This window comes from Ixodes scapularis, unplaced genomic scaffold (assembly GCF_016920785.2).
Source record: "Ixodes scapularis isolate PalLabHiFi unplaced genomic scaffold, ASM1692078v2 PGA_scaffold12__126_contigs__length_90152505, whole genome shotgun sequence".
NCBI lineage: Eukaryota > Metazoa > Arthropoda > Arachnida > Ixodida > Ixodidae > Ixodes > Ixodes scapularis.
The window spans coordinates 21,056,430-21,067,741 of NW_024609838.1; the positions used below are offsets into that span (position 1 = coordinate 21,056,430).

An 11,312-nucleotide genomic window follows, 5' to 3' on the forward strand; every position below is an offset into this window, starting at 1 on the left:
CTGTCTTGGTGGGCGAGATAGAGATCACTTAGCACTGGGGCAATGCACGACCCAATGCAAACACCTTTCTTCTGTAGATACGTTTTTTCTTTCCAGGTAATAAAGGTGGAGTGTAGATAAACCGAGAGTAGATGTAGAAAATTGTCTTCGGAAATACCCGCAGAATTTTGGAACGCTATGCCACCAAAGGAATCAATACTCTCTTCTACACATCGCAAAAGACCGTCCTGGGGCAGTTCGTAGTACAGGTCTTTTATGTCGATGGAAAAAGCTTCTAGGTGATCATAACTCTGCTGTGACAGGAATTGGGTGACCTCGTTGGAACTCTTAATTAAGAAAGGGTCGTCAATTGTAAGAAGGTTTAGCTTTTCTTTGAGAAAAAGGGCGAGTGATTTTTGCCAAGTTCCCTTTTCGGATACAATGACTCTGAAGGGATAACCGGGTTTATGGGTTTTGGCACTGAAAAATACACTGAGGCTTAGCAACTTGTTGCGATCGATGTGGGTGCAAAGACTTTTCAGTTCATACGACTGGCACAATTGTCTAGCATATTTTTTGGCCTTACTCAGGGAGACATCTTCTTGACATTGAAAAACTGACTCAATCGCTGAGATGGCTTTTGTCCCATACATATCTTGGTGCATGACAGCGAAGCCTCCTTCCTTGTCGACAGGCAAAAGAAATAAGGAATTCTCTTGTAGATATTGAACCACCCTCCTGGTAGAAACAGAAGAGGCCTGCGGTACTTTTCGGAGTAGCAGGTCAACTCCTTCAGATGTTACCCGGTCGACTTCCAACTCAGGAACACGGCGCGAGACCTGGCGGACAAACGATAGCATTTCATGCCGTGACCTTTTTGGTTCCACAGCAAATTTTGGACCAAGACTGAGAACCTTTTGCACAGCGTGGGGGAGATGAATGTCACCTATGACATGCACAGGATTGCTGGGACCTTTCACCTTTTTGGGTGTGAGATTGCGGAGATGTCTCAAAGTAAGTCGCCATAAATCGTCATTGTATCCGAAAAGGGAACTTGGCAAAAATCACTCGCCCTTTTTCTCAAAGAAAAGCTAAACCTTCTTACAATTGACGACCCTTTCTTAATTAAGAGTTCCAACGAGGTCATCCAATTCCTGTCACAGCAGAGTTATGATCACCTAGAAGCTTTTTCCATCGACATAAAAGACCTGTACTACGAACTGCCCCAGGACGGTATTTTGCGATGTGTAGAAGAGAGTGTTGATTCCTTTGGTGGCATAGCGTTCCAAAATTCTGCGGGTATTTCCGAAGACAATTTTCTACATCTACTCTCGGTTTATCTACACTCCACCTTTATTACCTGGAAAGAAAAAACGTATCTACAGAAGAAAGGTGTTTGCATTGGGTCGTGCATTGCCCCAGTGCTAAGTGATCTCTATCTCGCCCACCAAGACAGACTCTTGAACAATTGGCTTGACTCCACCAGAGTTGCTAGAATATTTCGGTACGTCGATGATTATTTGATCATTCTTGACGCCGAGAACAGTAATGTTCCAACCACTATTGCCGGTGTTCTATCTACTTTTAAAAACTGCCTGAAACCACTGGAAATTACTTACGAGCTTCCGGAAGAAAGATCAATCCGATTCCTCGATCTCAGGCTCAATTTACAACACACTCATATATGCTGGAAATATGAGCCAAGGAATAAAAAACCAATTCTTCCGTACAATTCGGCACATTCTAAGCTAGTAAAAAGAGGAATCGTCAAATTATGTCTAAGTAACTCTCTTCAAAAATCTTGCGAGCATTCTATTTCAATAAGCTTCGATGCCCAAATTTCCAGATTAACATCCGCCGGATATCCCACGTCATTATTAACATCGATTGCTGAGAGCATCTTGAAAACAAAAAATACATCATATATCACACCAAGAGCCAGAGAAAGATCTACGAGACCTGTCGTGCTTCCATACTTCCACAGGTTCTCCCATGGAATCAAGAAAATTGCAAACAAGTTCAACATCACTGTCGTCTTTACTGCTCCCAATAAGCTTGGCAACTTGTGTAAACAAGTCAACTCACCTGATTTCCACCGAACAGTATGCTGCACCAAAAACCATCAAAACAGGTTCGTTGAGTGTGCCGATGAAGTGGTGTACTCATTTCCCCTTTCGTGCGGGAAAGTGTACATTGGTCAGACCGGACGATGCCTTAACGATAGGCTCCGGGAACACAACAACAACAGCTCCAGAGCCAACTCAGGGCACCTAGGCATACACTGCCGGGATTGTGGGTGCGACGTTCACTTGCCATCCTGTACAATTTTAGGCAGGAACAGAAACCAATTAACTCGAGAAATTATCGAAGCAGAACATATCGCCAGGAACTACAACAACTGTATAAGTACACCATCTTTACACCTGACAGAAAAAGAGAAAACATTTTTAGGCATCTAGGAGATCGGTGCGCGTGAATTGGGAAATTCGGTGGTGCTAGAGGTTGAAGAAGACAAAGTTATATAAAAAGAGTTGTCAGTCAGCGCGGTTTGTTTGAATTTTGCTTTATTTTTCGTGTGTAAGGTGTGAGTGTTATTTGCGATAGTGCGCTGTGGTGTGTGTTATCATGTGCAACCAACTCGCCCAAGCTGCTACGTTAACAAGATACATTTCTAGTACATCGGGCTTTTCTCCGCATCTCTCCTGGACCCCAAGTTTCCTTGTCATCTGGATTGCCATTAGCGTTTGTCAGGCAAGATCCTTCGGATATTGCATCCGCAACAAGTTGATACCACCTGAGGTAAAAGCCCTTTTTGGAATCTTCGCCCCATCACTCGGCCATGGCACTCGAATGTGCAAGATACTGCAATCGGAATGGCATAGACAGACCCGCTTTTACCGGACTTCTCTTTACGTGAGCCTATGCAATCTTCCGTTTGGGAGGAGCATGTGGCGTGAACACTCTCTGCACGCCGATCGCCTAACAGAATATTTATGGCGACTTACTTTGAGACATCTCCGCAATCTCACACCCAAAAAGGTGAAAGGTCCCAGCAATCCTGTGCATGTCATAGGTGACATTCATCTCCCCCACGCTGTGCAAAAGGTTCTCAGTCTTGGTCCAAAATTTGCTGTGGAACCAAAAAGGTCACGGCATGAAATGCTATCGTTTGTCCGCCAGGTCTCGCGCCGTGTTCCTGAGTTGGAAGTCGACCGGGTAACATCTGAAGGAGTTGACCTGCTACTCCGAAAAGTACCGCAGGCCTCTTCTGTTTCTACCAGGAGGGTGGTTCAATATCTACAAGAGAATTCCTTATTTCTTTTGCCTGTCGACAAGGAAGGAGGCTTCGCTGTCATGCACCAAGATATGTATGGGACAAAAGCCATCTCAGCGATTGAGTCAGTTTTTCAATGTCAAGAAGATGTCTCCCTGAGTAAGGCCAAAAAATATGCTAGACAATTGTGCCAGTCGTATGAACTGAAAAGTCTTTGCACCCACATCGATCGCAACAAGTTGCTAAGCCTCAGTGTATTTTTCAGTGCCAAAACCCATAAACCCGGTTATCCCTTCAGAGTCATTGTATCCGAAAAGGGAACTTGGCAAAAATCACTCGCCCTTTTTCTCAAAGAAAAGCTAAACCTTCTTACAATTGACGACCCTTTCTTAATTAAGAGTTCCAACGAGGTCATCCAATTCCTGTCACAGCAGAGTTATGATCACCTAGAAGCTTTTTCCATCGACATAAAAGACCTGTACTACGAACTGCCCCAGGACGGTCTTTTGCGATGTGTAGAAGAGAGTATTGATTCCTTTGGTGGCATAGCGTTCCAAAATTCTGCGGGTATTTCCGAAGACAATTTTCTACATCTACTCTCGGTTTATCTACACTCCACCTTTATTACCTGGAAAGAAAAAACGTATCTACAGAAGAAAGGTGTTTGCATTGGGTCGTGCATTGCCCCAGTGCTAAGTGATCTCTGTCTCGCCCACCAAGACAGACTCTTGAACAATTGGCTTGACTCCACCAGAGTAGAGCACTATATAGCTCCTACGGAGCAGAGTAGCGCAATCCTTTGAACCCCGTGTTTTGCCGACAACATGGCCGACAGAGCGGCTCGGCGCGAGTCACGTGGTACTCAGGGTTCCAGGAGGCGGCCTGCCCTATGGGAGAATACATGGAGATCGACACAACACGGCTGATTAAAAAATGAACGGCGAGTTCACACTTTTCAAAACTAGTCTGTCGTGAAGTTAGTAAAGCACTAAACACTTTGTCAAAGTTTTAATAATATCGGATGCATGTGCAAATTTTGACAAGGCAATTTCCAAGGCAATGGCGTTTGAAGCAGACGATTTTTGCTCGCAGCGGAGATGGGCCTTTCGGGTTGGCCGGAGCGGGTCACGTGAATGGTGTGACGTCGCCGTGTCGTCTGCTGCATGATGCCGCTCAGGCAATTTTAAAAAAAAAGTCACGTCCTTGCGGGGCACAAAACTTAGCGCAAATTATTCTAAAATGTTCCATTATTATGTCAAAAACAATTGCCATTCTGTACAAACCCACAATACTGAAGAAACAACGTTTTTCTCACGTTCTCCATGCATTTCTGACCACAGTTGGAACCTCCGGGCGTTCGCCGCTAGTCGCCGAGAGGCGGCGTTCTAGATTGCGCTACTCTGCTCCGAAGGAGCTATATAGTGCTCTACACCAGAGTTGCTAGAATATTTCGGTACGTCGATGATTATTTGATCATTCTTGACGCCGAGAACAGTAATGTTCCAACCACTATTGCCGGTGTTCTATCTACTTTTAAAAACTGCCTGAAACCACTGGAAATTACTTACGAGCTTCCGGAAGAAAGATCAATCCGATTCCTCGATCTCAGGCTCAATTTACAACACACTCATATATGCTGGAAATATGAGCCAAGGAATAAAAAACCAATTCTTCCGTACAATTCGGCACATTCTAAGCTAGTAAAAAGAGGAATCGTCAAATTATGTCTAAGTAACTCTCTTCAAAAATCTTGCGAGCATTCTATTTCAATAAGCTTCGATGCCCAAATTTCCAGATTAACATCCGCCGGATATCCCACGTCATTATTAACATCGATTGCTGAGAGCATCTTGAAAACAAAAAATACATCATATATCACACCAAGAGCCAGAGAAAGATCTACGAGACCTGTCGTGCTTCCATACTTCCACAGGTTCTCCCATGGATCAAGAAAATTGCAAACAAGTTCAACATCACTGTCGTCTTTACTGCTCCCAATAAGCTTGGCAACTTGTGTAAACAAGTCAACTCACCTGATTTCCACCGAACAGTATGCTGCACCAAAAACCATCAAAACAGGTTCGTTGAGTGTGCCGATGAAGTGGTGTACTCATTTCCCCTTTCGTGCGGGAAAGTGTACATTGGTCAGACCGGACGATGCCTTAACGATAGGCTCCGGGAACACAACAACAACAGCTCCAGAGCCAACTCAGGGCACCTAGGCATACACTGCCGGGATTGTGGGTGCGACGTTCACTTGCCATCCTGTACAATTTTAGGCAGGAACAGAAACCAATTAACTCGAGAAATTATCGAAGCAGAACATATCGCCAGGAACTACAACAACTGTATAAGTACACCATCTTTACACCTGACAGAAAAAGAGAAAACATTTTTAGGCATCTAGGAGATCGGTGCGCGTGAATTGGGAAATTCGGTGGTGCTAGAGGTTGAAGAAGACAAAGTTATATAAAAAGAGTTGTCAGTCAGCGCGGTTTGTTTGAATTTTGCTTTATTTTTCGTGTGTAAGGTGTGAGTGTTATTTGCGATAGTGCGCTGTGGTGTGTGTTATCATGTGCAACCAACTCGCCCAAGCTGCTACGTTTATCGGATGTTAGTCGGCTATCAAATATCTGTTTGCAGACCAACTAGTATGGGCCTCTGGCTTTTCTGCTCTTCTCCCGACTCCTAAGCCAAATAAATGAAATGAAATGAAACATTGAAGCAGGCGAAACGCGAAGGTCGCAGGCGAGAAACGTCAACGGAACTGCAAGACCTGGCAAGACCAGTTATCAAATCAACCGCCAACAACATTACAAAGTTTACTTCCAATTATTTAAAGTTTTAATGTATATAATTTTATTGTCATTTTCTTTTATATATAATTGAACCTTTTATACGAATTATTGCCGCGTATAAAAGTCATGACAACTCTATTTACGTTTCACGTTTCCGAAAGAGGCGCTGAAGCGCTTCAAGGCGTGGACGCTTGATTTTCACGATAAAAAAAGCCGTAGCTTAACGTACGTTTGGATATCTATGACGTCAGAGCAGTACGAAAGCCACGTTTAAAATTTCCATTACCTCCGGCTACTGCACGTGTTGTAAGCAATATTCGGGCAACCGAGCACGATGCTTTTGCGCTCGCTCGATTCGCTCTCGCAGTAGCAAAGCTGTCGTTTCAAGCGTAGGGGTGAAGTCCGCGATCTCCCGATCTTGCCAAGCTGACACTGCTGACACTCTAAAGCGGCCGTGGATGTTCGAAGATGCGACGAGCACAGCCTTACGCAAGTGAGTGTTTAAATACGGAGCGTACTTAACGATCCTGACACGCTGTATGACACGTGGAAACGACACGTAGTATTGCATCTCACGTCCGATCGGTTTTCGCCGTAAGCGTCTCGGAATCATTTGATTTCGGCAGGCACATTCACTTTGAGTGTCGTTGAATTCGTGGTCTCTTTTTGTCGAAGAACACCTCCGTGTAGTTCATTCTAGTCTGAGAGGACGAGGTGTCATCGAACGATCGTAACATTTGTCAGCTGTTAGAGTTAGCTCACAAATTTTTAATTGGTTGCGTTCCAGATGGATCCAGCTATAAGGACGTCGTCGAGGAGGAAAACACGCAGTTAATAGATGGCCTCAAATCTAAGATCTCGTCTTTAAAGACGGTACGTGGGCGCCTTCCTTCTCCTGACCCCCGTTTCTGTTTTCCTCTTTTTGGCGAGCGGTGTCGCTTACCTGATGGCACGGGTTTTAGACTTTACAAGTCAGCGTCTCCTCAGGTTCAAACGATCTTCTCTCCTGTTGGCCGAAGTGGTTTGGATATTTGTCCGCAAACCTGTATGGCTGTTAGTTTTTATGGATCTTGGCGCATACTGAGTGGCCGCCAAGCTAACACCCTGTCAAATTCTAAAAAAAAAAAAAAAAAAAAAAAAAAAAATTAATGTGCGTTTGGATTTATCAGACACAGTGTGCCCTGCACCTAAACCATAGACGTCTAGGGTGAATTTGACTAGATGAGAGGCCATTTTATGCATGCTAGGAAAAAATATCTATATATAAATATTTTAGACTTCAACCCCCCTTCACGGTCCGTGGGAAAGTGCACATTCACGATTCAGATTCGGATGGTCTCGTCGACAGAACAACCGGGTGCATGCCACGTAATGGACATGAAAGCCTATTCATGTAATTGGAAGTTAACCCAGTTAAATAAACATTAAATTTTCTTCACAATCCAACGTTGCATTACTAATTAACGAAACGTCAGCACCCGGCCTCTGCTGACGAGGGCCTACTCACTAATGGTGAGGAGATCGAACTGCAGTGAATGCTTTGTCCAGCTTTTTTTTTCGCAGAGCTCAGTGCAACTGCTGCGTCAGCATCCAGCTGCGACTCTGATCAATTAGTGCTTCACAGGCTGGACACAAACTCCAGCCCAACGCTGACACAGTGTTCAGCTATGTAAGCAGGCCGCTGCATCAGAAACACAAAAAAATAATTATGTTGTCGTTGTTCTCATCGATTTAGTTCTCAACTTAGCCGCTAAGGGCACGACGGTTAGGTCTCCTCCCCAATAACCAGTTGTGCACTTTCTTGTAATTTCCAGGCAGCAAGTAATCAACTTGCTTGTACCACTTTAGTTTGTACAGCAGAATTCCTCTCTCGAATACATAGCACTGTTTGCTCACAGCTTATGATATGTGCTTTGGATTCCGAATAAATATGCCAGCGTCTTTCTCAACAGATTTCCATAGACATTGGGCACGAAGTCAAGTACCAGAACAAGATGCTCAACGAGATGAACACAGACTTCGACTCTGGCGAAGGCATCCTCAAGTCCACGATGGGAAGGCTCGTCCGAATGTCCCGGGCGGGTCACAACCGCTACATCTTTTATCTCATTCTCTTTTCTTTCTTTGTTTTCTTTGTCATCTACATTCTCATGAAGATCAGATAGTCAGCATGATTGCATAATTGTATGTATAACCTGTAAATACATTCTTACCTTTTCCTAAATCCACAATCCGAGTGAACTCGGAACGGTCAATCCGAAAGTTGCACGCTTATCAGAATTGTGGTCTTCTGTTCCCGGAAGAAAAACATACGTGTGCGACTGAAGGCCTGCTCAGTGCTCTGCTGCGTGCGACCCTGCCCTTTCCTGCACGCACAATGCGGCGCTAGCTGAGCAATGAATCGGCACTGAGAGTAGTGCTGATGCAGCGCCGACTTTCCGTCATCTCAGCACCACGAATAATGTGCAAACCGGCCTTTGTCGTACCACGCAATACCGGGTAGTAGGTAGAGGCTCACCAATGTCTTGGTTGATCGCGCCCACGTCGCAGGTGTGCTAAAATGCAATTTAGCTAGCGAGAATCGGCAAGGCAGGTCTTGGCATGAGCTCTTAAAGGGTATTGATGCGTAATCTGATTCTGTGGTCCATTAGAGTATTGAAGTTTCCCGCGTTAGGCAGGCACTGTGGTGGTGTGTCGTGACCACTTAATTGAAGGGGTCGCATTTTACACATTCAGTTCCACAAATGCATACACTGAATGTTTTCACTGGGTTATAAGTAACGGACATTGTACACGGAAGAAAACAAGTTTTAATGTTGTATAAATAAACAGCACGCCTGTATAATGGCCAACAAAAATTGGTCAGCGCAAACGTTTTGGAACCGAGAGCGAGATATCGGTCGATGCCTCGGCTACATGTTTTGTTCCTTGTAAATAAAACAATGAATGACGAAGGATTTACGACACTCTACACGGCTTCTCAACATTAAGGACTAACGTGCAAACAAGTTGCAGGATTACTACGTGACAGTATGAAAAAACTTTGGTCCAGAAATCCTTTCTGGCAAGGCCCTCCGTTTGTATTGCTGATATGAGGTTTATCTTTCAAGTGCAGCAGCAGAACCACTTTGCTAAGCACATTAGTATTTTAACCGTCTTGTTATGTCACATCGTCAGTTCCCCGCACGTTTTAAACAATCACTAGAAATGTGAGTGAATGTAAAAGCTGGTCTTCGGGCACCTTTTTCCTAAACGAACTGAAGCTGCTGAAGCAATTATACAATGCGCCTGACATCAAAGGCAAGCATTTTGATTGACTCGGTACGAAAATTGTAACCAAGAGCCACAACAAAACTTGCCCGTTTGATCTAATTGTACAAATTAAGTCTCGGCTGAAGTGGTTCCCGTGATGAGGCTGCGAAAGCGGGCAATGCGTGATAATACTTGGTAGTGGCAGGCATGTGGTGAACAGAAACTTGCACACTCCTTTGAAAACATTATTGGTAGAGAATGGGACAAGACTTTCGATTGACCACAAACGTGCACTGCACATTCTTAAACCGTTGTTGGGCACCATTGCATCTTTACAGATGGAGCCATGGCGAGGATCAAAAACACTAAGTAGACGCAGGGTGATTTGCATTATCTTTTGCTCTATGGAGTGATTAGGCTAAATTAGGTGACGGGAGGACATTAAAATTTCGCAAATCGAACCTGTGACCAAAAGTCTGCACCTCAAATTACAGTATAATGCGGTGGCAAGGATTCAAATTTTACAGTCCACTCGATCGAACATACCTTTAAATTAATCATGGTGTACATTGCACACAACTTCTAGATGCTGGCCAAATGCGACCATAAGCTGCCTTAACAAATAAGAAAAAAATTAAGAGCACCTGTAAATAGTAAAAACAAAAAGAATTACTATGAAAATAAGATGATGGACAACATTGAAGATGAGATTTACAAGCAATGCTAAGAAGCTGACTAGTAGCTGCTGCACGAATACATATGCGCTATCCAAACTGCACTTAGTTCAGAAATGCAGCACATGCCTACGTATAAGGGACACATGCTTCAAAAAGACTAGCAGTATGCGTAAAGCTGGTGATGTCTCCGAGACACTCACTAGTGACTTGTACAACAATCAAACCGATCCACAAAGCCATTTGTACCGTGTGACTAGCTTGTAGCAAAAGCTTCGAACCAGTCGTCTATACGTACGCTCGGACACACACACACACAATTTCAACAACATTCGTGCGCATTGGTGTAAAAGGTACACTGCACATTAGCGAACAAACAGTGCAACGCATGCACGTAATAAGTGCGCAAACAACCTCGCCGACCATTTGGTACTCTTCAACAACATACAAACACTTTTGTACGAAGAACTGTGCACCACAGAAATCCGATTGCTGGTGTCGCTTCGCTCCATTGGGGCAATGGAATTGCAGGTGCCGCGTAGCCATTCTTTTTCCACCACGATGCACAATGTACACTGAAGATACCCGTCATTTGCTTTGCGACCAAAAAATACAACCTGATCGGATTAAAGCATACATTTGAGAGACGTTGGCTCGCGGCTACGTTGGCCTCAACACACGGTAAATACTGAACAGAGAGCTTGCCCATACTTTCACTGCAACTGAGTATTCACAGACTAGCTGCTACGTCAAACAAATAGTGCAAATCCTGGCTGTGCCGGGAAAAATAAATGCTCTTAGCTGTATAAATGCTAGACACTGAACATGAGCAGTGTGTCGGCAAGAACAAATTAAAATTGAGATATAAATAAGTTGGAAATGTTTTCCCGCTATACCGCATTCTATGGTCAATATGCATAGGGTGACCATATTCCTCAAGGGAGAAAACGGGACATCCCAGCCCGGAGAGAGGGGGGGGGGGGGGGGAGGGGGAGGGGAGGGGAGGGGAGGGGAGGGGAGGGGAGGGGAGGGGAGGGGAGGGGGTGCATACTAGAGATTGAGATTGGGAGAAAAAATTTAATGCAAGAACTGCTATTTCAAAGTGTTAACGTACGTATGTACGTACGTAACAACACATGTAGAACGTTAACTAAAAAAATATTTCTATTCACGAGTCTTGACAAAAAAACGTGTTTGTGGGCAAGAACAGTTCTCTCAATTTTACTGGGTAAATATTTTAAAGTACCCACATTTTTTTTTTTTTTTTTTTGTAAAATATACTTGTAACATGTTGGCATAGTTTCCGCTTGCTTCAACTCGCTTTGTGCCAATTTC

General features: G+C 44.1%; 1 protein-coding gene across 1 annotated transcript; it reads left to right on the top strand.

Annotated features, from left to right (window-relative positions):
• Nucleotides 1–6,347: 6,347 nt before the first annotated feature.
• LOC8043540 (BET1 homolog) lies at nt 6,348–9,008 on the top strand. Its single transcript, XM_002399889.5, has 3 exons — nt 6,348–6,544; nt 6,839–6,924; nt 8,004–9,008. Exons 1-3 carry the CDS (start codon nt 6,520–6,522, stop codon nt 8,214–8,216), a joined length of 324 nt encoding a protein of 107 aa, XP_002399933.1. The 5' UTR covers nt 6,348–6,519; the 3' UTR covers nt 8,217–9,008.
• Nucleotides 9,009–11,312: the final 2,304 nt, after the last annotated feature.